At 67.1% G+C, this 24,019-nt stretch overlaps 4 protein-coding genes across 7 annotated transcripts in view; 2 read left to right on the top strand and 2 right to left on the bottom strand.

The window, feature by feature from the left end:
* Positions 1 to 5,151, bottom strand: part of ARHGAP45 (Rho GTPase activating protein 45) — a 13,284-nt gene extending 8,133 nt beyond the window's left edge. The window contains exons 1-10 of the mRNA XM_021379015.1: positions 4,544 to 5,151; positions 3,691 to 4,015; positions 2,369 to 2,512; positions 1,676 to 1,760; positions 1,506 to 1,578; positions 1,311 to 1,389; positions 918 to 1,055; positions 623 to 687; positions 389 to 499; positions 141 to 305 (exon numbers count right to left, since the gene is read on the bottom strand). Coding sequence (XP_021234690.1) covers positions 141 to 305; positions 389 to 499; positions 623 to 687; positions 918 to 1,055; positions 1,311 to 1,389; positions 1,506 to 1,578; positions 1,676 to 1,760; positions 2,369 to 2,512; positions 3,691 to 4,015; positions 4,544 to 4,672 — 1,314 coding nt within the window. The 5' untranslated portion in view covers positions 4,673 to 5,151. The remainder of the gene's footprint in view (positions 1 to 140; positions 306 to 388; positions 500 to 622; positions 688 to 917; positions 1,056 to 1,310; positions 1,390 to 1,505; positions 1,579 to 1,675; positions 1,761 to 2,368; positions 2,513 to 3,690; positions 4,016 to 4,543) is intronic.
* LOC110388826 (basic proline-rich protein-like) lies at positions 5,349 to 6,242 on the bottom strand. Its single transcript, XM_021378494.1, has 2 exons — positions 5,796 to 6,242; positions 5,349 to 5,441 (listed from the first exon to the last, which is right to left on the bottom strand). Exons 1-2 carry the CDS (start codon positions 6,206 to 6,208, stop codon positions 5,354 to 5,356), a joined length of 501 nt encoding a protein of 166 aa, XP_021234169.1. The 5' UTR covers positions 6,209 to 6,242; the 3' UTR covers positions 5,349 to 5,353.
* CNN2 (calponin 2) lies at positions 6,183 to 10,626 on the top strand. The gene is made up of 7 exons (XM_021378492.1): positions 6,183 to 6,382; positions 8,665 to 8,786; positions 9,035 to 9,101; positions 9,199 to 9,336; positions 9,446 to 9,562; positions 9,686 to 9,832; positions 9,936 to 10,626. The coding sequence occupies exons 1-7, from the start codon at positions 6,320 to 6,322 to the stop codon at positions 10,197 to 10,199; spliced, it is 918 nt and encodes a 305-aa protein (XP_021234167.1). The 5' UTR covers positions 6,183 to 6,319; the 3' UTR covers positions 10,200 to 10,626.
* Positions 10,711 to 23,675, top strand: ABCA7 (ATP binding cassette subfamily A member 7). 4 transcript variants are annotated; one of them, XM_021378440.1, is made up of 47 exons: positions 10,712 to 11,065; positions 12,063 to 12,174; positions 12,260 to 12,353; positions 12,466 to 12,607; positions 12,680 to 12,914; positions 13,041 to 13,121; positions 13,194 to 13,425; positions 13,512 to 13,651; positions 13,715 to 13,831; positions 13,945 to 14,318; positions 14,415 to 14,591; positions 14,736 to 14,958; positions 15,027 to 15,248; positions 15,376 to 15,580; positions 15,661 to 15,777; positions 15,872 to 16,043; positions 16,178 to 16,309; positions 16,371 to 16,510; positions 16,638 to 16,775; positions 16,926 to 17,128; positions 17,230 to 17,302; positions 17,375 to 17,577; positions 17,682 to 17,730; positions 17,824 to 17,904; positions 18,415 to 18,566; positions 18,649 to 18,773; positions 18,858 to 18,956; positions 19,042 to 19,237; positions 19,307 to 19,401; positions 19,584 to 19,616; positions 19,718 to 19,823; positions 19,907 to 19,981; positions 20,089 to 20,258; positions 20,322 to 20,499; positions 20,596 to 20,711; positions 20,795 to 20,939; positions 21,017 to 21,140; positions 21,237 to 21,366; positions 21,453 to 21,573; positions 21,680 to 21,742; positions 21,808 to 21,914; positions 22,141 to 22,282; positions 22,354 to 22,488; positions 22,559 to 22,662; positions 22,746 to 22,838; positions 22,922 to 23,165; positions 23,239 to 23,675. In XM_021378440.1, the coding sequence occupies exons 2-47, from the start codon at positions 12,109 to 12,111 to the stop codon at positions 23,395 to 23,397; spliced, it is 6,528 nt and encodes a 2,175-aa protein (XP_021234115.1). In that variant the 5' UTR covers positions 10,712 to 11,065; positions 12,063 to 12,108; the 3' UTR covers positions 23,398 to 23,675. The 4 variants fall into 4 exon arrangements, 2 of the variants coding, with proteins under 2 accessions (XP_021234115.1, XP_021234114.1); XM_021378439.1 differs by having other exon boundaries at positions 10,712 to 11,150; XR_002432990.1 differs by lacking the exons at positions 22,559 to 22,662; positions 22,746 to 22,838; positions 22,922 to 23,165; positions 23,239 to 23,675 and having other exon boundaries at positions 10,711 to 11,150; positions 22,115 to 22,282.

Below are 24,019 nucleotides of genomic sequence, written 5' to 3'. Positions count from 1 at the left end.
TGGGTGGATGGACGGATGGATGGGCGGATGGATGGACGGGTGGATGGATGGGTGGATGGATGGATGGATGGGTGGATGGGTGGATGGACGGATGGGTGGGTGGACAGATGGATAGATGGACGGATGGATGGGTGGATGGGTGGGTGGACAGATGGATGGATGGGCGGATGGATGGGCGGATGGATGGGCGGATGGATGGATGGGTGGATGCCTTCATGCCTCACCAGCTTCCGCTGTGCGCGGTGCCACTGCTCCTTGATCTCCTTCCTCCTCTTCTCGTGCTCCAGGCGCCTCACGGTCAGCGGCTGCAGGAGCAAACAGCGTGGCTGGAAGAGCTCAGCCCCGCACAGAGTCCTGGCAGGAGCTGCACCACGCTGCACCCGCTCACCTGCAGGAAGGTCTGGTGCTGCAGCGTGGTGACAGTCTGCAGGACCGACGTGCCATACTCCATGTCCTGCTCCAGTGCCAGCAGGTAGATGGACAGGAAGGGCATGCTGGTCTGCGGAACAAGAAAAGCACTGCTCTGAGCCTCAGCACTGCCATGCTAGCAAAAGAGCATCACAAGGCTGATGCTGCCTGCTCCTGGACAGCTTGGAGCTGGGGAGCTCTGGCATGGCCGTACCTCCTGTGTGATGGTTTGCTTGCAGCTGTTTGCCATCTTCTGGAGCCCTTTGGCAAACTCCATTTCTGGAAAAGAAAGGTTGGAAGTGAAGAGAGGCGGAACAGAAGGGTTTCTGTGCTTGTTGGGTTCCTTCTTAAACATCAGCCCAGAACTTCAGGAACCCCCCACTTCCAGATCCAACAGCTCTGACTCCCTCAGCCCCATGCAGTGCTCTTGGGGACCATTCCCTCTTCCCAGGGCCGCCCCAAGCTGCTCTCCCTGCAGTACACGGGACCCCTCCCCCTCCATGTCTCACCCAGTGCGGTCCTTTTCTCCAGGTACCCGATGAGGTCCTTCATGTACTTGGAGATGTTCTTGGCGTACTGCAGGGCAGCGTCCACACCTCCCTCGCAGCGCTGCAGCATCACGTCCACCTCCTCAGCCGTCGGGCGGACTATGACGTGGGGACAGAGGGGAAAGGGAGCGATCCCAACCCGTGCTGCTGTGGCTGGTCAGGTCAACCCCAGGACCCCCAGAGCAACCGGGAGGATCCCGGTGCCCGCAGCAGCAGCTCTGCCATCTCTCAGCTGTGCCCCCAGGGGCAGCTCAACCCAGGAGCTGTGCACGGCTGAGGACTGCGGTGGTGATGGCAGAGTCCATTCCCGTTGTCCTGTCACCCCAAGTCCTGCTCCGATGGCTGCTCGCTCACCTGTGTTGTAGCTCTCCATGCCCGAGGGCATGCCGTCCCCTCCAGGCCCAGGGATCCCCCCGTAGAGGCTCTCCATATACTTTGGGAAATTGGGTAAAGAAGGAATGTGTCAGACAAAAGGGAGTGGTCGGAGGGGACCCCTGTGCTTGGGGTCGGGGCTGACATCCCAGCACACCCCCAGCGGGCGGCGCACACCTGGTTCTGGTCGCTGGGTGGGATGGAGAGGATGGTGCTGCTGTCCACCTCCCCCATGAGGAACTCAGAGACACTGTGACCAGAGGGACACGGCAGTCAGCCACCTCCCAGCACCCCATCTGCATCCAGGGATGGGCAAGGGCTGTGGGACAGCCATGCAAAGCCCTTACGTGCTGCTGAAGGACACCGCGATGGTCTCCACCGCCTTCTCGAACTCCCGCTTGTCCGTCTCATTGTTGGATTCGTAATGGAAGCCTGCAGGTGGGGGAGAAGCAGCAGCCCCATCACCACTGCAGACCCTCTGCCCCACAGCACGGCTGCGCTCACGCACATCCCGGGCACCTCCTGCCCACGGGGTTGTTGGCACGAGGGGTTCCCTTCACCAGGACAGCAGAGGAACACGGTTCTGCCGTGCTGGCACCGCTGCTGGGTGAGGAGCCGGGTCCCGGCCCTGCAGCCATCAGTACTCAGCTGCCTCCATCCCAGGGCCCCGCGTGGGGCTGGCCCCATGGCAGAGCACTGCCAGCCCTGAGGCTTCCTGTCCCCGCGTGGTTACCGCTCGGTGTCCAGGAAGCGGTGACGCAGTGTTGTGCTGTGCCTGCGGTTAGCACAGCCCCCCCCTCCACCCTCCCCACTGCGGCTGTAACTGCTCTGCCCCGGGTGAGACCGGGGCCCCCAGACCCCACTCACAAACACGGGGGTGTGGGACTGGAGCCAGGGGGTGGCATAGGGCTGGGGCTTGGCTGTCAGTGCCTTCATTCTGCGCCCCATCTGCGGGCAGCCGGCCCCAAAACGGGCTCCCCGGGCCTTGCACAGCCCAGTACGGGGTGGGAGTGGGATGGAGCTCCCCTCCCTGGGCTCACCCTTCACTTTGGAGATGAGGGTCCCCGCCGCCGTCAGCGTCTCCAGCGTGTTGAGCAGCGGGTACTTGTTGATCACCTGGCGCAGCACCCGCAGCGTTTCACCCAGACACTCGTGGGCCTGTGGCCGCTGGGACTCCTTGGGGTCTGCGGGAGATGGGGGGGGTGGGGGGGGGTGAAGCGCTGCCCTGTGTGCACCCCATCCCTGGCACAACGCCCACCCCTGCCATGGTGCAGGCACACCTTGCAGGCATTTTTTCCTTTGAAAGAGGTTTGGGAATTTCCTCCCCATTTCCTCCCCTCCTCCCCGCCGGCCACGCGCTCCCGGCAGCAGTGCCCCATCTGATGGCTTGGCTGTGTCCCGTGGGGTCTGGCACCATGTCACACCCTCCAGCCAGTGCCCAGGGCCAGGGGAAGCAGCGTGTGGGCTCGGGGCAGGGTGCAGACGGCCCCTTCGGGCAGTGCTGAGCATCTCATAGGGATGCATTGAGGACGGCAGCCTGGCCCCCAGCTCCAGGTGGGGAAGGGGTTTCCTCTGCTCCCTCTCTCATTTCCCCTTCTGGAGTGGGATGTGGGGAGAGCAGAGGGGCTGGGAGCAGAGCTGGAGGCAATGGCCAAAAGGGGTGGGGGCTGTGGAACAGAGTGAATCCCCAAAATCATGGCCACATCCCACGGTATTCCCACACGTGGTTGTTCCCCGTGGCTGGGCACGGCTGTTTTCCACGGTGAGTGAGGATGCGTCAACATGTTTGCCGAAAACAGGGCACCATGTGATCCCAGCAGCCCCACCTCACCGCGGGGAACACCGAGAGTGGCTGCTTCCTGCACCCCCGGGGGCCACAGCCCCACAGCCCTGCAGCCCCCTGGCCCCACAGCCCCGCAGCCCCACAGCCCTGCTCCCACTATGGGCATCGTCCCCATCCCGGAGCGAGGACCAGGGGACAGGGGCTGGGGCTGTGCTGGTGCCCCATGGGGTCCAGGGCTGCTGCCAGGCAGCTGGCACTGCTACGCTGTAAACAGGAAAGCAGGCAGATGAAAATAGCTCGCGGGCAGGAAGCAGAGTTATCCTGGCTCCGAGCTCCAGGCAGCCACCCACCGCCCTCTGCCCCTGGGCCCCCAGCTCAGCACGGCCCCCAGGGCAGGGACCCCCTCCCACGGGGCAGGGCATGGGGTTCTTCTACACCTGCTGGAGCCTTTGTCCCTGGAGCCCCACAGCCCTGCGCCGTGGGTGCCTGAGAGCAGCAGGCAATGCTATGGGGGTTCTGTGGTCCCCAATCCCACTCCCCCACCCAGGTCACCCGGGGGGGCACGCCCCCGGCGCTCACCATCGCGCAGCACCACGTCCCGCAGGTTCTCCAGGGCATCCGCGAACCGCGCCACGTCGGCCAGCAGCTGGGAGATGTCCTCCACGTCGATGAAGGGGCCCTCCCCGCCCTCCATGGGGCTGTAGGACGTGGGGGTCTTGTGGCCCTTGGGGACGGCCCGGGGGGCGGCAGAGGTGAGAGGGAAGCCGGCGGCGCTGGCATGGCGGCTGAGGCTGGTGGGACGCTTCAGGGTGCCCACGGCGCTGGGACTGCTGCTGAGCTTGGCGCTGGGGGGGGGCAGCTCCCCAGGGCTGGGTGCTTCCAGGCAGTCCTTGCGGGACAGGTCCTGTGGGAACGTGGCACGGTGTGAGCACCGCCCTAGGGATGGTATTGCCTGGGGATGGTGGGCTCCATCGACAGCAGGATCCGGCCCCGCACATCCCTTCCTCTTTTTCTGCTTGTCCTGTCCCCAAGCCCAGCGCGTCCTTAGCACTGCGGGGACGGGCATGGGGACACCTCATGGGCCACCAATTGCAGACACTGCAGAATTGTTACAGACACACAGGGCCTGATTTTTGGGGGTAAAATTGCCTTAAAGGATAGGCTGGTACCAGCACCTCCCGGGACCCCCATGCCCCAGGGCCATCACCGATGGGGACGAGTCCTTCCAGCCCCACACAGCCTCGGCTGTGACAGGAGCGTGTTGGGGCCAGAAGCAGATTTGGCACCAACGGGGCAGACGCTTCGGCACCTTCCTGAAATCCCGTTCCGGAGCACGAGGCCACGCAGATGGCAGCACCCGGAGCAGAGCTGACGTGGGCACTGCAGACCCCGCGGGCTGCTCCCTCCCGCCATCCCCGTAGCATCCCCGTACCGTCAGCCGCACGGAGGGCGAGCGGGGCAGCGAGTCCAGGGAGCGCTTGGGTGAGCTGGCCTTCCCCGTCCTGCGGCGCCCGGCCGCGTAGGGGCTGTAGCTGTTCCTCCCCGCCGCCCGGCCCAGCATCCCGCCAGCCCCAGCGCCCGCAGGCTGCGCCCACCCATAGACCCCTCAGCCAGGGAGCGCCATGGGGATGGGGATGGGGATGGGGACGGGGAGCGGTGACCCCGCGAGGAGCTGCGGGTGGGCTGAGGCCGGTGGCCCCGTCCCACGGGTTGGGGCGCAGCGCAGGCGCGGGGCGGGCCGAGGAACCCCGTCCGCTGTCTGCCCCGCAAAGGAGAGGCGCTTCCTCTTGCACTCCCAGCGCCGCCGGGTCACCGATGAGTAAATAAACCCACGGCAGAGCCCTGGTGTGGGGCTGGCCAAGGCTCGCTTCCTCTCCTCCTGCCCCTCAGCAGCTGGGGTCTCTCGGCCCCTCACCACGCTCCCCACGTTCTGCTGCGGCCCCAGCGCTGCCCGCTCTCCTCCCAGCCGGGCCCTTCGGCTGTTGCTGCATCCCCTTCACCTCGGGCAAAGTCCCCCCCGGCCCCGTGAGCAGAGTCCCTCCTCATTTCCTTCCTCCTCGCATCCCTCCCGCCATCCCATCCCTCCCGCCCCCGAGGCACTTACCGGCAAGGTCTGCGGGATGGGGCTCCCTGCGCGGCTCTTCTTGGAGATGGAGGGGGTCTTCATCAGCTCACGCTTCTTCCGGGAGAACATGGCTATAGGGCTGCCCTGGGGGGGCCCCGCGCTGCCAGCACCGCTCCGCTACCCCTCCGGCAGCATTCGCTGGGGCCAACTGTCAGCACAGCGCATGTGACACCGCCTTATTTCCTCATTGGGTTCGCAGGCAAAGCTGAAACAGGAAAAGCCAAATGCGCAGCGAGGGCACGAGGCCGGGAGGAAGGGGTCCGCGGCCGCCCCCCCCGGTGCCGCGTGGGGCTCAGCGTGTGGGTGCCGGGCCCACCCCGTGGAGTTTTGCGGCCCAAGGAGGACGGAGTCCCAGGGAGCGGGGCTGAGGGGCGCCCCGCGGGGGTCAGAGCCTTGGGGCCGTCAGGTCCCGCTGTTAACTGATGGATGCGCAGCGCGGGGTTGCGAGGCTCCAGCCCTCGGCTCAGCCCAGCCCGGCTCCGGTCGCACCCGGGGTCCCCGCCCCAGGTCCCCGCCCACACCTGTGCACCCCCCGGGACCCCACCCGCGACGCCCCCACCCACGGCGCAACTCCGCCGCGCAGCCCTCGGTCACCTTCCGCGGAGCGAACAGAGGGGTCGGTGCGGGGCAGGGGGATGCGGGAAGGGGATGCGGGGACCCGGACGGATCGGGGACGGGACCGGGCGGTGATCGGAGGTCGGGCGGCGGGGGCGGGGCGGGGACGTGCGGGTGGGTGTGCGCGCGGGGTGCGTGTCCCGGCTGTGCGCATCGCTGCGCGCACGTGTACGGGGGTGCACACGCGTGTACGTGTCCGTAGTGCCGCGCGCTGCCCGTGGGAGTGTCCCGGTGCCGGGCCGTGCCCATCCGTGTCCGGGGCGGCTCCGGCCCCAACCCCCGCCCCGCGGGCTCCTGGAACCCCTCGGGTGCCGGTGTGGGGTGCGCGAGTCCGGCCGCTCCTGCCTTATTTGGCATTTTGGCCGCGTCCAATCAGGGCGGGGGGGCCGGGCCCTACCCCCCCGCCCCGCCGGGTCCCGCCCGGTCCCGCCGCCGATCCCTGCTCCGCCGCTCCGCCGCCGCCGCGCCATGAGCAGCTCCCAGTTCAACAAGGGCCCCTCTTACGGCCTCTCTGCGGAGGTCAAGAACCGGGTGAGTCGCGCCGGGAGCGAGGGGGGGGGCTGGGCGGGGGTCTGCGGGGTGTGGCGAGCAGAGAAGTCCCGGGGGTGTTCCGAGAGTCCCGGTGCCGTCGGGAGGATGCGGAGCCGGGTCCCGGGGTGCGGGAGGTGCCGGGGCCGCTCTCCGGTCGTGGTGCGCTCTGACTCTGCCCGCGGGGCCCCGGGAGGTCTGGGAGGGGTCCCGGGCACCGGCCGCCCTCATTCTCGCCCTATGCCCGTTCCCTGCGGGGTGAATGGCGTGATGGCCCCGGCCCCGTGCAGCTCCGCTCCCTAGGTTTCCCTGCTCTCTGCTTTCCCATCGCTCTGCGTCCCTCGGGGGCCGGCCCCGACCCACCCACGTCCCTCTGGGTGGACCCCAGGGCTCGGACTGGGCCCTGCTGTGGGTCTGGAAGGGGAAGGGGGAACCTGATGCCTCCACTGGGGCTGTTTGCACTCCAGGAGGATGCAGGGTGCTGCTGGGGGGGCTGCCGCTCCTGCTTCAGAGTGGGGCTGGGTGCCCCTGGCTGGGTCCACAGCCCGGGGTTTGCCCCATCCCTGCTCTGGGCATGGGGTCCAGCCATGGGGGGTGCAGCAGCCCCCTCCCCATCCCCGCACACCACTGCTCCCCGTGCAGCATGGGGCTGGGCTCAGCAGTTGGATGACTGACCCTGGATACAGGCAGGATGCGGGATGCGCACACAGCTTGGGCCGGGCTCTCCCTCCCAGCCTCGCAGGATTTGGGTTTCGTCACCGCGCGAGGACGGGCCTCTGCTTGCACCCAAGTGGGTGGACATGTGCCGGGGCCTCGCCGCTGCCTGCTCCCGGGTGCTTTAGCTTGGTTCAGCAAGAGCTGAGCCAGTCTGACGGCCCCGCTGTGCAGGCTGCGGGCTGACATCACTGCTGGGAACCCGTCGGACCTGCAGCACTGTCCTGGGCCGTGGTGGGGTCTGCTCGCGGGCTGCTCCTGCTGCAAGACGGCCCCTCTGCTCCTCTCCTGCCTCCTCCGAGCCCTGCACACGGGGGGGAAAGAGGAATCAGTGCTGTGCTGGAGGTCAGCTGGGTGGGAGGGGGATCCCGACAGCACCCGCGTGATGGCACGAGTGTGACCGTGGTGGCTGCTCTGTCCTTGCGTCCTGGTCGGGTCCAGCTTCCTCTTTGGACCGGACTGTGGGGCCACTGCCCTTGGAAACAGCCAGTATCTCCCACGGGGCAGCCCTGCATCCATCCCTGGGCATTCCTGTGCCCTCTGAGGTTCTGGGGGGTGAGCATCCCCCCCCAGCTGTTTTCTGTGCAAGGAAGCGCATCACCAGGGCTACTATGAGGGAAGACTGCAGAGCACTGCTCTCCCCCTCGGTTCTGTCTGCGCGTGGTTCCATGGAGGTGTCCAATGGAACCTAGGGACCAGCTTGGTGACCCTGCAGCACAGCACAGGGGGGGAGCAGGCGCGATGCTGAGCACCCCTCCCACTGCCTGGCCTGCACAGGGGACAGCTGAGCCCCATGGAGTCCCTTGGCTCTCAGCACAGGGTGGGCTGCGCTGTGTCCATGGTGGCAGCGACGGCTCTCGGGGCTCTCGGCCTCCTCCTGTTCTCCCTTTCCCTGCCCCAACCCAGGGTGAGCTCTGCTCTCCCTGCGGTCAGTCCGAGGCGATGCTGTGCCCGGGCAGCTGCTCTGCATCTGGGAGGAGGCGGCCGCATTCCTGGCATAGCGGCGGTGGCCGAGGAATCCGCAGCGGCGCGAAGGGCCCGGCGGGAGGGATGAGCGCGGCGGGGTCGGTGCTGGGTCCCGTGGGCGGAGGTGAGAAGAGGGGCCGCGCTGCGATGCTCCACGCAGCCGTGCCAGCAGCTCGTCCTCTTCCTCTTTGACAGTTGCAGAGCCTCAGGGTCACCGCGTGCGAGACTGTGGGCTGTGCAGGATGACAGCACCGAGCCATGCAGGCTGGGGACAGCTCCTGTGCACAGAGCCTCAGCTGGCGGTGCAGGAGATGCTCGGTGGCTTTGTTCTCCACCATCTCCCTCCATCCTCGGTCACACCGTGCCCACCCCACAGGCTCCTGCTGCAGCTCTTGCTCTCCTTCCTCCCCTCGGCGGTCTCTGCGCCGCTGAATCTGGGTTTCCTGTGCACCAGGAAATTGCAACTGATCGCATATCCCCGGGGCTGTCCAAACCCCGCCTCGCGCTGCGCTGTGCGATGGGACCGGCCTCACGCTGGGGACTGATCCCCACGGGGTTTGGGATGCACACGGGGCCGTGTCTGACCTCCCCATGTCCCCCCCCAGCTCGCCCAGAAGTATGACCCACAGAAGGAGGCAGAGCTGCGGACGTGGATCGAAAGCGTCACCGGGCGGCAGATCGGGGCCGACTTCCAGAAGGGGCTGAAGGATGGGGTCATCCTCTGCGAGTGAGTCCCACGGCACCCATGGGAGGTGCCGGCACAGCCCCTGGGCACTGCGTGGTTTGGGAGACCCGGCTATGGGGAGCCCTCGGGGCAGCAGTGGGAAGGCGGATCTGGGTGTTGTGTTGTGGTGTTGTGGGGGTGCGTCATTCCCAGGCGGGAGGAGCAGGCCTAAACACCCCCAGGTGATATCAGCATCCCCCTGGGGAAGGGGGACCTCAATCCCCCCCCATCTCACTGCCACCTCCCCCCAGGCTGATGAACAAGCTGCAGCCCAACTCGGTGAGGAAGATCAACCGCTCGGCGCTGAACTGGCACCAGGTGGGTGCGAGCGGCCCCCAAGCCCCCATCCCCCCACTGTGACCTGACTGCCCTGTGCCCCCCCTCCACGGCCTGACAACTCTGTGCCTCCCCTCAGCTCGAGAACCTCTCCAACTTCATCAAGGCCATGGCCAGCTACGGCATGAACCCCGTGGACCTCTTTGAAGCCAACGATCTCTTTGAGAGCGGGAACCTGACGCAGGTGCAGGTGTCACTGCTGGCGCTGGCGGGCATGGTGAGAGCACGGGGTGGGATGGGGGCAACTCCGTGGGATGGGGGGGCACCGATCCGTGCCCAGCAGCTCCAAAAATCTGGGCCCCCCCTCGATCCTCACCTTTCCTCAGGCCAAGACCAAGGGGCTGCAGAGCGGCGTGGACATCGGCGTGAAGTACTCGGAGCGGCAGCAACGGAACTTCGATGAGGCCAAGATGAAGGCTGGGCAGTGCGTCATCGGGCTGCAGGTGAGCTGCTGCTGACCCCCGGTGCCCCACACCACGGCTGGGGGGTTCCTCTGCCATCCCCTGTAGGAGGATGGAGAGCGGGGAGGGGACAATTCTCGCTTCTCACCGCTCTCCGTTGCCCAGATGGGCACCAACAAGTGCGCCAGCCAGTCCGGCATGACGGCCTACGGCACCAGGCGGCACCTGTACGACCCCAAGAACCAGATCCTGCCTCCCATGGACCACTCCACCATCAGCCTGCAGATGGGCACCAATAAGTGTGCCAGCCAGGTGAGCCGGGTTGGGGGTGAGGGTGGGGGGGGGGGTGCATGGCTGGGGGTCGGCACTGGGAAGCACCGCGCTGAGCCCCACTTGCTCCCTCCCTTCCTTCCAGGTGGGGATGACGGCGCCCGGCACCCGGCGGCACATCTACGACGCCAAGATGGGGTTGGAGAAGTGCGACAACTCCTCCATGTCGCTGCAGATGGGCTCCAACCAGGGCGCCAACCAGAGCGGGCAGGTCTTCGGCCTGGGCCGCCAGATCTACGACCCCAAGTACTGCCCGCAGGGCACCCCTGGGGACGCGGCCAACGCCGCCGCCGAGCCGGGCACTGACCCCCCCGGGTACCACTACTACCACCAGGAGGAGAGCTGCTGAGCGGGGCTGTCCCGCGTGCAGCCCCCCCCCCGCAGCCACATTCCGGCTTCAATTCATCATTCCCTCTTCTTAAACCTTTTTTTTTTAAAAAAACAATTGTGAAAGGAATCTATTTTTTTCTGGGAAGGGACGGCCACACTGCAGCCCTGGGGCTTTGCCCCCCCCCCCCCCCCCACCCCATCCCGTGCCAGAAGTGCCCGGTGAGGCCGGGGCTGTGAGCATCCCATGCTCCGCTTTGATGCCGTGAAAGCAAAGCTGGAAGCGGTGTTTTTTTGGAGAACTCTTGGGACCAAAGTTTCAGATTCCATCTCAACCCGGGGGGGTGATGCTGCGTGAGGTGGGGGCGGCCTCGGGCTGGGCGGGGGGCTTCTTCCAACCGCGTGGGGTTTTTAATACAGATGCTCTTATATTGAAAGCTTTTTTTTTTTTTTTTTTTTTAAAAAAAAAGGAAAAAAAGAAAAGAAACAAACAGAATCGACTTTTTTTTTTTAACTTGAACAGGAAACGCTCGCTGCTGCGCTCTCCTGGGGGCGGCCCACAGGCGCGGGGCCGTGGGGCTGGAGGGGGCCCTGGGACCCGAGCCCCGCATGGTCCCCTGGACCAGGGAGGGATGCTCTGGTGTGAAGCACTGCACACGGAGAGCAGCAGCTCGGCCCCATCCCTGCCCGCATTCACCCCCCCCCTCACCCCCGCATTACTCAGCGGCCGGAGCGGTACCCACACCAGCAGCCGGTGCTCTGCGGGGAGGGGGCGGTCTCGGGACACCCGGGAGGCGGCGGGGCCCCTTTAAGACCCCTGATCCATGACGCAGCGAAGATGGGCGGGGCGGGGCCCGAGGAGATAACGTGACGTGGGGACCGGCATCGGTAACGTGCTTCGGTGGGGGCTCCGCTTCCGCATCTCCCCACTGGTGCCCTCCTCATCATCTCCCGTGCTTGCATCTCCCCCCCGGTACGCGCATCCTCCCCCTCCACGGTTACCTCTTCCTCCCCCCCCTGCTCCCTCCCCACCCCCCGGTGCCGGCTGGAGACGCTCCAGCGGGAGCTGGGGCCGTGCGCTGTCCCGTGCCGCTCCCCGGTGCCCCCCCGCGCTCCGTGCCTCAATTTCCCCCAGGCCGCAGGGTCCCGCCCCGGTGCACACCCCCCCGCCGCTCCCCCTTCCCTGCAGCAGCGCGGGGCGAAGCCCTCCCCGCCCCCCCCCCGCGGAGATCAGAGCGGGATTTGCCGCCCGAGATCCCATAATCCCGTCCGGTGCCGCCCGCCTCTCCCTGTGTTCCGCGGGACCGGGCGGACCGGTGAGTGCGTGGCTCCGGGCACCGGGCGGGCGGCCCCGGCTGCGGCGGCTCCAACTCCCTCCCCTGCTCCGCTCCGGCTGCATCCAGACTCTTCCCCGCTCCGGGCGGGGCTGGCACTGGAGGTAACAGAGACGGAACCGGGGGGGTCCCTCCGCCCCCAGGCACGGCCAGGAGCCGGGCAGGGAGCGGGGTGTGGGCACCCGCTTCATCCTGGTGCCCCGCACACGGGCCGGGAGCTGAGCACCTGCACCGGGGAAACTGAGGCACGGGCCCATCCCACCCCCCCCCGGGCACCTGCAGCCCCGTGCGGGTGGCTTCACCGGGTGAACCCATCTCCTGGATCCCAAGGGGCTCCTCGGAGCTCGTGCCTGTTTTGCTGCTTTTGCTTTGCGAAATGAATGGGATTTGGAGGCTCGGGCTGGGAAAGGCGCTTTGCTGGCGGAGTTCCGGAGCCAACTCCTCCCGGCACCGTGGGGCCGTGCCCAGCCCAGCTCTGCTGAGCCGCGGGCAGCTTGGCAGGGGGATGGAGGCAGTGACTCAGGGTTATGGGATGGGTTCTCACCCCGCAGCCGGAGCCACGCAGCGCACGACGTCGGCGCAACACGCGGCGCAGCCATGGCTGTGGGGACGCAGCTGCAGCTGCTGCTCTGGAAGAACCTCACCTATCGCCGGCGGCAGCGGGTGAGCAGCGTCTGCAGCTCGGGGAGGGGGTCCCTGCGCTGGGCCCGCGGTGCCGATGGCCCCCTCCAGCCGCGGTGTCCCCCAGGTGCAGTTGGCCATCGAGCTGCTGTGGCCGCTCTTCCTCTTCCTCGTGCTGGTGGCAGTGCGGCGTTCCCACCCACCCTTCCAGCAGCACCAGTGTGAGTGCCGCCGCGCCCCGCTCCTGGCGTTGTGCAGGGTGGGGGGCCAGGGGCTCTCCGTGGGACTGGTGCAGCCCCCAGACCTGTTTCTCTCCCCCCTCTCCCCCTCCAGGCCATTTCCCCAACAAGGCATTGCCATCAGCTGGGACGCTGCCCTGGCTGCAGGGCATCCTCTGCAACGTGCACAACCCCTGCTTCCAGCAGCCCACCCCCGGGGAGACCCCCGGCACGGTGGGCAACTTCGGCGGCTCCATGTGAGCAGGGCGGGTGATGGGAGGGCTGGGCCGGCCTCTGCTCCCCTCACATCCCCCCCCCCATGCCCGCAGCCTGTTCCGCCTGCTGGCCGATGCCCGCCGGGCCCTGCACCGTGCTGGTGGACGGCAGCTCCTGCACCGCCTCGCCCAGCTCCTGCCTGCGCTGCGGGGCAGCACCGTGCCCATCTCATCCCGGCTGCTGCAGGGCGTCCTGCGGAACGACACCTTCGCACGGCTCCTCCGCGCCAACTCCTCGCTGCTGCCCACACTGCACCAGGCGCTGCTGGAGGGGCTCGGCCCGCGTGATGTGAGTGCCCACGGTGCTCGGGCCGCAGGGACAGGGCAGCCACCCTCCTGCCACAGCTGGACCCCCCCAGCTGGGGCTGTTGGGGGCACTTGGGATGGTGGTGAGCCCTCTCCGTGACTCCCACAGGAGTGGATGAGCTCAGAGATGGACGATGCCGTGGCAGCCCTGGGTCCCTTCCTGCAGAGTGCTGAGTCTCTGGTGCAGGAGGTACTGCATCCCCACATCATCCCCACGTCCCTGCCCATGCCTGGGCACTCCCCGCAGCCCCTCTCTCCCCAGCTCTCCTCCATGGGCACTGTGGCTGAGCTGCAGCGTGAGGTTGCGGTGCTGACGGCCCCCGGTGCCTCCGCTGCGGGCGCCTTCGAGGCCGTATCGCGCATCGCCTGTGGGCACCCCGAGGGTGGGGGGCTGCAGGTGCCCTCCCTCAACTGGTACGAGGACAGCGACGTCGGTGCCTTCCTGCACCGCAACGGCTCCAGAAGCAACGCGGGGACCCCTGACAACGACACCAGTGAGTGGGGATGGGGGGGTCAGGGACCCTCAGGTGCCCCTCTGGGTGTGGGGGCAGTGCGAGGCCTTGGCTTTCCCCCCCCACAGGCCCCTTCTGCCAGGAGCTGCTCCGCAGTCTGGAGGCTGCCCCGCTCTCGCAGCTCTTCTGGCGCGGCATCAAGCCCCTCTTTGTGGGCAAGATCCTGTACACACCGCCCAGTCCCGCCACCGACCGCGTCATGGCCGAGGTGAGTGTGCAGAGTGCTGGGGGGCTGCACCCCGCTTCCCCCCCTGATCCCTGCCCCGTGCAGGTGAACCGCACCTTCCAGGAGCTGGCAGCGCTGCGGGACACGGCCAGTGCTGCACTGGAGCTGGGAGCCCACGTCCGCGCTGTCTTCAACGGCAGCCAGGAGCTGAGGGCACTACGGGTGCGTGCCCAGAGCAGGGGCTGCATGGGACTGGGGGGGCTGCATGGGACTGGAGGGGGCTGCATGGGGCCGTCTCCAGGGCTGAGTGGTTGTACTGCAATGATGCTTGGCAGGAGCTGCTGCTGGCACCGGGCACGGCCCCGCTCCTGGACGGGCTCCTCAATGGCACCTCCCAGTCGGTGCTGGGGCGGTTGCTGGCCGGGCCGGCGGGGCTCAGCTGGCAGCAGGCTCTGGATGAAGCGGAGCGGGCACTGGCCGCGCTGTCGCAGCTCCTGGGTTGCGTCCGCCTGGACAAGATCGAGGCGGTGGGCAGCGAGGAGCGGCTGGTGGCCCGTGCCATGGAGCTGCTGGAGGAGCGGCAGTTCTGGGCTGCCGTGGTCTTCCAGCCCCCCCTGAACACCACGGCCACGGCGCTGCCCCCCCACGTGCGCTACAAGATCCGCATGGACATCGACGACGTCACGAGGACCAACAAGATCAAGGACAGGTTGGGGGATGCAGCCCCTCCGCACACCCCCAGCCTGGGGTGAGGTGTTGTTGTGTGTGTGTCCCCCCCCCCCACCAGCACGCTGCTCTACCCCAGGTTTTGGGACCCAGGCCCTGCCGCCGACCCATTCAGCGACCTGCGCTACGTGTGGGGCGGCTTTGTCTACGTGCAGGACCTGGTGGAGCAGGCGGTGGTGCGGGTGCAGACGGGGACTGCCCCACGGGTGGGGCTCTACCTGCAGCAGATGCCGTACCCCTGCTACGTGGACGACGTGTGAGCGCTGCGGGACCCCCAGCGACCCACTGCCCTGGGGCAGGGGCCGAGTGCTGCCGCAGGGAGGTGGCCCAGGCCGTGTCCCTGTTGGTGGTGGCACATTGCGGGGTGGAGGGAGACTGATTTGTCCCTCCCCCCCTGCAGGTTCCTGCGGGTGCTGAACCGCTCGCTGCCGCTCTTCATGACGCTGGCGTGGATCTACTCGGTGGCCATGATCATCAAGGGGGTGGTGCATGAGAAGGAAGCGCGTCTCAAGGAGACCATGCGGAGCATGGGGCTGAGCAGCGGGATGCTCTGGCTCAGCTGGTTCCTCAGCAGCTTCATCCCCTTCCTCCTCAGCTCCGCCCTCCTCATCCTCATCCTCAAGGCAGGTTGGGGGGTGGCAGCCGGCGTGCTGGGGGGGGTTCTGCAGCTCCAACCTGCCTCGCTTTGCAGCTGGGAGACATCCTGCCCTACAGCGACCCGGCCGTCATCTTCCTCTTCCTTGGCACCTTCTCGGTGGCCACCATCTGCCAGTGCTTCCTCATCAGCACCTTCTTCCCCCGTGCCAACCTGGCCTCGGCGTGCGGCGGCATCCTCTACTTCTCGCTCTACCTGCCCTACGTGCTGTGCGTGGCATGGCGTGACCACGTCACCTTCCCGCTCCGCGTCCTCGTGGTGAGCAGCAGCTCGTCCCCTGCGCCCCGATGTCCCTTGGATGTGCTGGGTGCGAGGTCTGGGTGCTCAGGATCCCTGCAGCCCCATGGTCGTGTTCTCCACCTGCACGCTGTTCTTGGTGCCGCAGAGCCTGCTGTCCCCAGTGGCCTTCGGCTTTGGCTGCGAGTACTTCTCACTGTACGAGGAGCAGGGGGTGGGCATGCAGTGGCACAACCTGGGCACCAGCCCCGTGCCAGGAGACCCCTACAGCTTCGCCATGGCCATGGGGCTGCTGCTGCTGGATGCTGTCCTCTACGGGCTGGCAACCTGGTACATCGAGGGCGTCTTCCCAGGTGAGTGTGGAGCCTCTGCCCCTCGCAGCCCAGTGCTGGCCCCATTCATCCCCGCTCAGCCCCCGTGTCCCTGCACACAGGTCAGTATGGGGTCCCTAAGCCCTGGAATTTCCCCTTCCTGAAGAGCTACTGGTTTGGAGAGCCACCCTCAGCCGGGCACCCCCCGTACCCCAGCGGACCTCTCGCTGGACCCCAAGGTGAGCCCCTGCCCATGGCGGTGGGAGGGCCACGGGGTGGGTCCTGCCCCATTGCGAAGGTCCTGCCTGGCTGTGACCCACTGATGGCTCCCAGTGCTGGTGGAGGAGCCGCCTGCCCAGCTGCAGCCCGGAGTCTCCATCCGCAACCTGGTGAAGGTTTACCGCAGCAGCAGCCACGTGGCCATCGACGGGCTGAGCCTGGACTTCTACGAGGGGCAGATCACCTCCTTCCTCGGCCACAACGGGGCTGGCAAGACCACCACCATGTGAGCTGGAGGCTGGGGGTGGGAGCTGAGCCCCAGCACTGGCACTGCCCCATCCCCACCCGGCTCCCCCTGAGGGTGGGCTCAGAGCCCCCCGTGCACTCTGCCACCTCCACTTTGCCCACCCTCCTCCCCAGGTCCATCCTGACTGGGCTGCTGCCCCCCACCTCTGGCACTGCCTACATCCTGGGCTGGGATATCCGCTCCGATATCGACAGCATCCGAAAGTCCATGGGGATGTGCCCGCAGCACAACGTGCTCTTTGACATGTAGGCAGGGCAGGGCTGGGGGGGAGCAGCAGGCAGGGCCCCGCTGATCTCTACCCCACAGTCTGACGGTGGAGGAGCACATCTGGTTCTACGGGAAGCTGAAGGGGCTGGCAGAGGAGCAGGTGCAAGCAGAGATGGAGCAGCTGCTCCAGGACACGGGGCTGCCCCACAAACGCCAGGAGCAGACCAGGAACCTGTCAGGTCTGTGGGCTGGGGCTGGGACCCCAGTGCCATCCCTATTGCCGTACTCCTCGTCATCCCCATTGCTGTCCCCACTGCCATCTCAGTTGCCATCCCAATGCCATTCCCAACGCCCGCTCCCCCGCAGGAGGCATGCAGCGGAAGCTCTCTGTGGCCATCGCCTTCGTGGGCGGCTCCAAGGTGGTGGTCCTGGACGAGCCCACAGCCGGCGTTGACCCCTACTCGCGCCGCAGCATCTGGGAGCTGCTGCTCAAATACCGCAAGGGTGAGGGCTGGGGAGGGGGACCCCGACCCCCCTGCCTGCTGCGAGCCCCCAGCCCTACAGAAGCAGGGCACGGAGCGGGGGAGCACTGTGGGGTGAGATGGGATCCAGAGAGGGGAGGTCCGGAGCGGGACAGTGGCTCTGTGCCCCCAGGGCGCACCATCATCCTCTCCACGCACTACATGGACGAGGCGGAGCTGCTGGGGGACCGCATCGCCATCATCTCGCAGGGCCGGCTCCGCTGCTGCGGGTCCCCGCTCTTCCTCAAGGCCAGGCTGGGCACGGGCTACTACCTCACCCTGGTCAAGCAGGAACGCACTGAGCTGGGCGCCGGCGGCCACGGCCCCACCAAAAAGGTGCCTCCCTCTGGTTCCACCCCCCCCGGCTCTCGGTGCCCAGAGCCCCCGGTTGGATCCCGCTGCAGCGCCCACCCACCCTTTGCTGCCCTTTCCCGCAGGACGGCGGCACCTCCGAGAGCGGCAGCGACACGGGGCTGGGCAGCGAGCGGGACAGCGAGGGCAGCGCCGCGGGTAGCGTCCCCGCACAGCCCCGCACCGCGCCCCGGCCCCGCACACCCTGAGCACAGCCCTCCCCGTCCCCAGATGTGCCGCAGCTGGCTGCGCTGCTGCAGCAGCACGTCCCCGGCTCCCGGCTGGTGGAGGACATCGGGCGCGAGGTGCTCTTCGTGCTGCCCTACAGCGGGGCCAGGGACGGCGCGTTCGGGGAACTCTTCCGGGAGCTGGATGAGCGCCTGGGAGAGCTGGGCATCTCCGGTTACGGCATCTCGGACACTACGCTGGAGGAGGTACCCGCGGAGCCGGGGTGCCTGGAGATGTGTCCGGAGAGGGTCGGAACGCTGGGGCAGCGGGCGCCTGCGCTGTGGGTGATGGCAGCTCCTTCCCCTCTCAGATCTTTCTGAAAGTGGCCGAGGACTCCGGGGTGGATGGTGGCAGGACAGGTTGGTCCCGGCTGGAATGGAGATTCGGGACCCCGAGGTGCGGGGTGGGGAGGTGCTGGGGGCTGTGGCCCCACTCCCATCCCGTTTTATCAGGCCGCAGCGGAACATCCCCGCTGGGGGGAGCAGCAGCCCCCAGCAAGGAGGAGGACACGGGAGCAGCCGCCGAGGAGCCGGGTAAAGGGGGGAGCTGGGGCCGTGGGGGCGGTGCCGCCCCCCCCCCAGGGCTGGGCGAGGAGATCGGTACGCGTCCGTCCGTGCAGGCGGGGCTGGGTGGAGGGATGCTGTGCAGCATCGTGCCCGTTCGGCCTCGTGATGTCTCCTCCGGGCGTTGGGAAGGGTGGGAAACTGCGGTGGGAGCGGGATCGGGGATGTGAACGCCCTGGGGATGCGTCCAGGCCCCTTCTGCTGGGGTCAGAGAGATCGGGCATGAGAGCAGCTGCAGGGATGGGGAGGGGGGGGGGCTGCGATAGCCACCGTGGCTATAACCCTGCTCTCCTCTCTCCTTACACTGAGCCCAAGGAGCCCGCAGAGGTAGGAACTAGAGGCTGGGGGGGGTCCCTCGTGTCCCCGCATGCAGCACCGAGGCACGGGGCCGTCCCTGTAGCAAACCGCGGCCCCGAGCTGGGGCCGAACCCCTGCTCCTCGCTGCTGGGGGCCGGCTCAGGACCCGTCTGTGCTTCGCAGCGGAGGAGCCGCGGGAGACGGACCTGCTGCGTGCAGCGGCCGAGGGCAGCCGGTGCCTGCGGGGCTGGGCGCTCACCCGGCAGCAGCTCCGCGCTCTCTTCACCAAGCGGCTGCTCCACGCCCGGCGCAGCACGAGGGGCTTCTTCGCACAGGTACGGCCGTGGGTGGGTGGGTGGGGGAGGACCCCGGGATGGGGCAGAGGGTGCGGGGCGAGCGCTGACCCCCGTCCCGCAGATCGTCCTGCCCGCTGTCTTCGTCTGCGTTGCGCTGCTCTTCAGCCTCATCGTGCCGCCCGTCGGGAGGTACCCCGCGCTGCGCCTGGAGCCCGGCATGTACGGGCACCAGTTCACCTTCTTCAGGTGCGCTCCCTGTCCCCGGGTACCCTGCCTCCCTCCCCCCACTCCCCCCAAAAGCCGCCGTCCCACGCCTCTGCCCCGTTGCAGCAATGACGCTCCGGGGGACGCGGACACGTCCCGGCTGCTGGCCGCGCTCCTGGCCGAGCCGGGCTTCGGCACCGCGTGCATGAAGGACGCGGCGGAAGCGTGAGTGTGGAGCTGGGGGGGCTCCGCTCTGCTTCGGTGCCGCGTTCTGACGGGGATCTTCCTTCCCTCGGTGCCCGCTGAGCAGGACGGGGCCGTGCCCACCTGCGTCGCACCCCGACGGCTTCAGGCAGCCCCCGCCCCCCCCGGCCCTGCTGGAAGCGCTGCGGCGTGGGAACTGGACGCGAGCTGAGCCGTCCCCCTCCTGCCAGTGCAGCGGGCCGGGGGCGCGCAGGATGCTGCCCGAGTGCCCCACGGCCGCCGGAGGGCTCCCACCTCCCCAGGTACCCGCGGCTGCCGCTGGGGTCCAGGCAGGTAGCGGGGCTGTGCGTCCATCTGTCTGTCTCTACCAGGTGCAAAGGGGCACAGGGGACGTCCTGCTGAACCTGACGGGCAGGAACATCTCTGACTACCTGGTGAAAACCTACCCCCAGCTTATTCGCCAGGGGTGAGTGCTCCCAGCGCCTGTCCTGTGCACAGGGACACCATGGGGACACTGTGGGGAGACCACAGGGAGGGCGGTGGGGAAAACAGGACAGGGCAGAACGCAATTCAGCTCACGGCCAAGCTGTCATGCACGGCACGGATGCTTCCTGATTGCTGTTTCCCCCCCTGCCCTGTTTCTTCCAGGCTCAAAACCAAGAAGTGGGTGAACGAGCAGAGGTGGGTGCGGGGTATGGTGTGGGGTGGTGGGTTGGCTCGGGCAGGGTGGCCATGCAGTGCCGTGGGAGGGTTGGAAGCACTCAGTTCTCCTGCGTGCCCAGGTATGGTGGCTTCTCCCTGGGTGCTGGTGGCTCGCAGTTCCTGCCATCAGCAGAGGAGGTGGGCAGCACAGTGCAGGAGCTGAGAGAGCTCTTCAACGTCACCCAGGTGCGGCTGGGGTTTGTGCCCACCTGAGTGGGCACGGGGAGGGCTGCGGCACAAGCTGCACCTCACCCCCTGTCCTGCTCCAGGGCAGCCCCATGGACCGGCTCCTGGGCAATCTGAGCCGCTTCTTCGAGGGCTTGGATGCACGCAGGAACATCAAGGTGAGCCCAGAGCTGGAGGCATGGGAACACGTGGCACTGGCTGTGTCTGGGAGCACTGGGAGCGGTGCCACGGGCTGGCAGATTGAAGTGGGACCCTCGGGCTGCAGGTGTGGTTCAACAACAAGGGCTGGCATGCCATGGTCGCCTTCCTCAACGTGGCCAGCAACGGGCTGCTGAGGGCACAGCTGCCTGCAGGCGCCGACCCCGCGCTCTATGGCATCACGGCCACCAACCACCCCCTGAACCTCACCAAGGAGCAGCTCTCGGAGGCTGCGCTGTGAGTGCTGGGTTTGGGCTCCCGTGGGTGCCCCATTGCCCGCTGACTCCCCCTCTGCTGCAGGATGGCCACATCGGTGGACGTGCTGGTCTCCATCTGCGTGATCTTCGCCATGTCCTTCGTCCCGGCCAGCTTCGTGCTCTTCCTCATTGAGGAGCGGGTCAGCAAGGCCAAGCACCTGCAGTTCATCAGCGGGATGAAGCCCGTCACCTACTGGCTGGGCAACTTCGCTTGGGACATGGTGAGGGATGGGGACAGGGACAGGATGGGGCACGTCTGCAGTTCCTGAGGGCCAGGACTTCTTTGTCACCTCCTGCCTGGCTTCTCACATCCATAGTGCAACTACCTGGTCCCCGCACTGCTGGTCGTCCTCATCTTCCTCTGCTTCCAGCAGAAGTCCTATGTGTCCTCGGCCAACCTGCCCGCCCTGGTGCTGCTGCTGCTGCTCTACGGGTGAAGGGCCGGTGGAGCCCGGGATGGGATGGGGCTGGGTGTGCCCAGGTGCACCATCCTCAGCCCCTTCCTCTGCCCTCCAGGTGGTCCATCACCCCCTTGATGTACCCAGCCTCCTTTCTCTTCAGCATCCCCAGCACCGCCTACGTGGCCCTGACGTGTGTCAACCTCTTCATCGGCATCAATGGCAGCGTTGCCACCTTCGTGCTGGAGCTCTTTGTGGACCAGGTGAGCCCCAGGACCCATCCCCCCCCGGGGCCAGGTGGCTCAGCTGGCTGTCCCATCCTTCCCTCACTGCCCCGTAGAAGCTCAACAACATCAACCGCATCCTGAAGAAAGTCTTCCTCATCTTCCCCCACTTCTGCCTGGGCCGGGGCCTCATCGACATGGTGAAGAACCAGGCGATGGCCGATGCCTTCGAGAGGTTCGGTGAGTGCAGAGGTGCAGGGCTGCTCCCCCTTCCCAACCCCCTCCCCCTCCCCCCAGTGCCCCCCATCCTACAGCTCCATTCCCCTCCTTGTGCAGGAGACAAGCGCTTTGTGTCCCCGCTGTCCTGGGACTTAGCAGGGAAGAACATGTTTGCCATGGCTGTCGAGGGCGTCATCTTCTTCCTCTTCACCTTACTGCTGCAGTACCGCTTCTTCCTGCGGCTCCGGTGAGCGCTGGCCAGGGGTGATGGGGGTGACGGGGCCAATGGGGACTATGGGGGATCCTGGAGGTGCCCCATTGCTGTTCCCCCAGGCCACGTGCTCTGCAGCTGCCCTCACTGGGGGATGAGGACGAGGACGTGGCCCGGGAGCGGGCGCGGGTGGGCAGCACCGCACAGCGCAGTGCCGTCCTGCTGCTGAAGGACCTGACCAAGGTGCGTGGCTGCACCGTGCCCCGTCCCATGTCCCCCATCCCACTGCTGGGTGCTGTGTCCCCCAGGCAGGAGGTGCTGTGCCTCACGGTGATCCCGCTCCCTGCAGGTGTACCGGTACCGGCGCGCTCCGGCAGTGGACCGGCTGTGCCTGGCTGTCCCACCTGGTGAGGTGAGTGCCAGGAGCCACGCGCTGCAGCGAGGCCAGGGCTGCTGCTGAACCCACTTGCTCCCCAGTGCTTCGGGCTCCTGGGGGTGAACGGCGCTGGAAAGACATCCACCTTCAAGATGCTGACGGGGGACACGGAAGTGACGTTGGGAGAGGCCTGGCTGAAGGGACACAGGTGAGATCATGCACACCATCATCCCTCCTCACCGTGTGCTCACACTTACCTTCATCCCTACAGCCTGCGTGCTGGCTTCTTCATCCTCGTTCTCATCCTCCTCCTGCAGTTTGCTCGTTCCTAATGCTGCTGCATGCTCAGCCTCACCCTTGTCCCTGCAGCTTGTCCCTGGTTCCTGCAGCTTGTCCCTCGTCCCGCAGAGTACTCACCATGTCCCGTCCCGCAGTGTGCTCACCGACCTGCAGGCTGTCCACCAGAACATGGGGTACTGCCCTCAGTTTGATGCCATCACGGAGCTGCTGACGGGGCGGGAGCACCTGCAGTTCTACAGCCGTCTGCGCGGGGTGCCAGAGGAGGAGACCCCCAGGGTACAGCCCACGCCCCAGCCTCCCCCCCAGCCCCTCCAGCTCCATCCTCACCCCCTCACACACTCTCGCAGGTGGCTCAATGGGGCATTGCCAAGCTGGGCTTGGGACCACACGCGGACCGCCTGGCGGGCACGTATAGTGGGGGCAACAAGCGCAAGCTGTCCACAGCCATCGCCCTGCTCGGCAGCCCCCCCATCATCTTCCTGGTCAGTGGGGCTGGGGGGGGCTGGCAGCTGGGGGGCAGGACCCGATGGGGAGCTGACACTGCGGCTGCAGGATGAGCCCACGACGGGGATGGACCCAGGCGCCCGACGCTTCCTATGGGACTGCATCCTCAGCCTGGTCAGGGAGGGCCGCTCCGTGCTGCTCACGTCCCACAGGTGGGTCCCCAGCACAGGGGCACCACAGGGGTCCTGGGGGACACAGGTCCCCGCTGTGTGCCTCACACCTCCCCCCCCGGCAGCATGGAGGAGTGCGAGGCGCTGTGCACCAGGATGGCCATCATGGTCAACGGCCGCTTCCGCTGCCTGGGCAGTGTCCAGCACCTCAAGAACCGGTAACGGGTGGGGATGGCCCCACTGCCGGGGGGCAGCGCTGGGAACGGGCGCTCTCTGCATTGCCTTCCCCTCCTTGGTGCAGGTTTGGGGATGGGTACACAGTGGTGGTGCGGGCGGTGGGGCCCGGCCCCGCGCTGGGCACCGTGCAGCACCTGATGCAGTGCAGCTTCCCCAGCATCGTGCTGCAGGAGCAGCATGGCAGCACGCTGCAGTACCGCCTGCCCTCCCGCGCCTGCTCCCTGGCACACGTCTTCCGCGTGCTGGCAGCACATTGCGGGCACGGCCCCATCCAGGACTACTCTGTGTCCCAGACCACCCTTGACCAGGTGACGGCAGCGGGGGGCACGGGGACGGGGTCCTTCCTGCTGGTGCTGCCACTCACCCCCCCCATCCCTGCAGGTCTTCGTGCACTTTGCCAGGGAGCAGAGCGACGGCGACCTGGGCCAGGACGTGGGATCAGGGCAGGATGCAACCGCAGGGCACAATATGGCCCCAGTGCCCCGGAGGAGGCCGGCGCCGTTCCTGGAGGACGACAGCTACCGGGAGAGCATGGTCTGAGCCGGGCTGCAGGGTCCCTGGCCCCCCACCCCGCCCAGCCCTGCTCCCAGGCTGTGGCACAACCATCGATCCCGTTCTGCTGCTGCCCCCTCGGCCGCGGGCGCTGCCCTGGAGCCCGGCTGCCCCGCTCCCGCTGGTCTGGGGTGACGAACCCCCGGGTTGGAGCCGCAGGGGGAGGCTGGCCCGCTCCCCGCGGCGGGGCTGCGCCCGGAGCCGTGCGCTGCGCTGCGCTGCTGTCACATAGCGAATGAAATAATAAAGCGCTGCAGTGCCGCGGGCGGAGCGCTGCGCTTCGTGGCTGTGGCAGAGCGGGGCGGGGGGGGCTGGGGGGTGCGGGAAAAAGGGTCCGCAGCGGCACCGGCGGGCGTCGGTGTGCGGGAAGAGGAAAAAAAAATATGGAACGCTTCACGAATTTGCGTGTCATCCTTGCGCAGGGGCCATGCTAATCTTCTCTGTATCGTTCCAATTTTAGTATATGTGCTGCCGAAGCGAGCACGATCAACTCCCTGCCCAGGATGCTATTTAAACCCTTATCATTTTGTAATTCTCAAGCGACGGCGAACTTGCCTTTTGCTCATCTGCATATTTCTTCTTCTGAAATTACCCCTTTAACAGTTACACC

The sequence above is a fragment of the Numida meleagris genome, chromosome 27 (genome assembly GCF_002078875.1).
Source record: "Numida meleagris isolate 19003 breed g44 Domestic line chromosome 27, NumMel1.0, whole genome shotgun sequence".
Taxonomy (NCBI): domain Eukaryota; kingdom Metazoa; phylum Chordata; class Aves; order Galliformes; family Numididae; genus Numida; species Numida meleagris.
This window is presented reverse-complemented; position numbering and strand designations above follow the sequence as displayed.

Coding starts and splice junctions, on each gene's coding strand:
- LOC110388826 (XM_021378494.1), bottom strand. CDS start 6,208: ATGCCAAATAAGGCAGGAGCGGCCGGACTCGCGCACCCCACACCGGCA. Junction 5,442..5,795: donor GCGGCGGAGTTGCGCCGTGG/GTGGGGGCGTCG, acceptor TTCCTGTTTCAG/CTTTGCCTGCGAACCCAATG.
- CNN2 (XM_021378492.1), top strand. CDS start 6,320: ATGAGCAGCTCCCAGTTCAACAAGGGCCCCTCTTACGGCCTCTCTGCG. Junction 6,383..8,664: donor CTGCGGAGGTCAAGAACCGG/GTGAGTCGCGCC, acceptor GTCCCCCCCCAG/CTCGCCCAGAAGTATGACCC. Junction 8,787..9,034: donor GATGGGGTCATCCTCTGCGA/GTGAGTCCCACG, acceptor ACCTCCCCCCAG/GCTGATGAACAAGCTGCAGC.
- ABCA7 (XM_021378440.1), top strand. CDS start 12,109: ATGGCTGTGGGGACGCAGCTGCAGCTGCTGCTCTGGAAGAACCTCACC. Junction 12,608..12,679: donor GGCAACTTCGGCGGCTCCAT/GTGAGCAGGGCG, acceptor CCATGCCCGCAG/CCTGTTCCGCCTGCTGGCCG. Junction 17,578..17,681: donor CGGACACTACGCTGGAGGAG/GTACCCGCGGAG, acceptor TTCCCCTCTCAG/ATCTTTCTGAAAGTGGCCGA.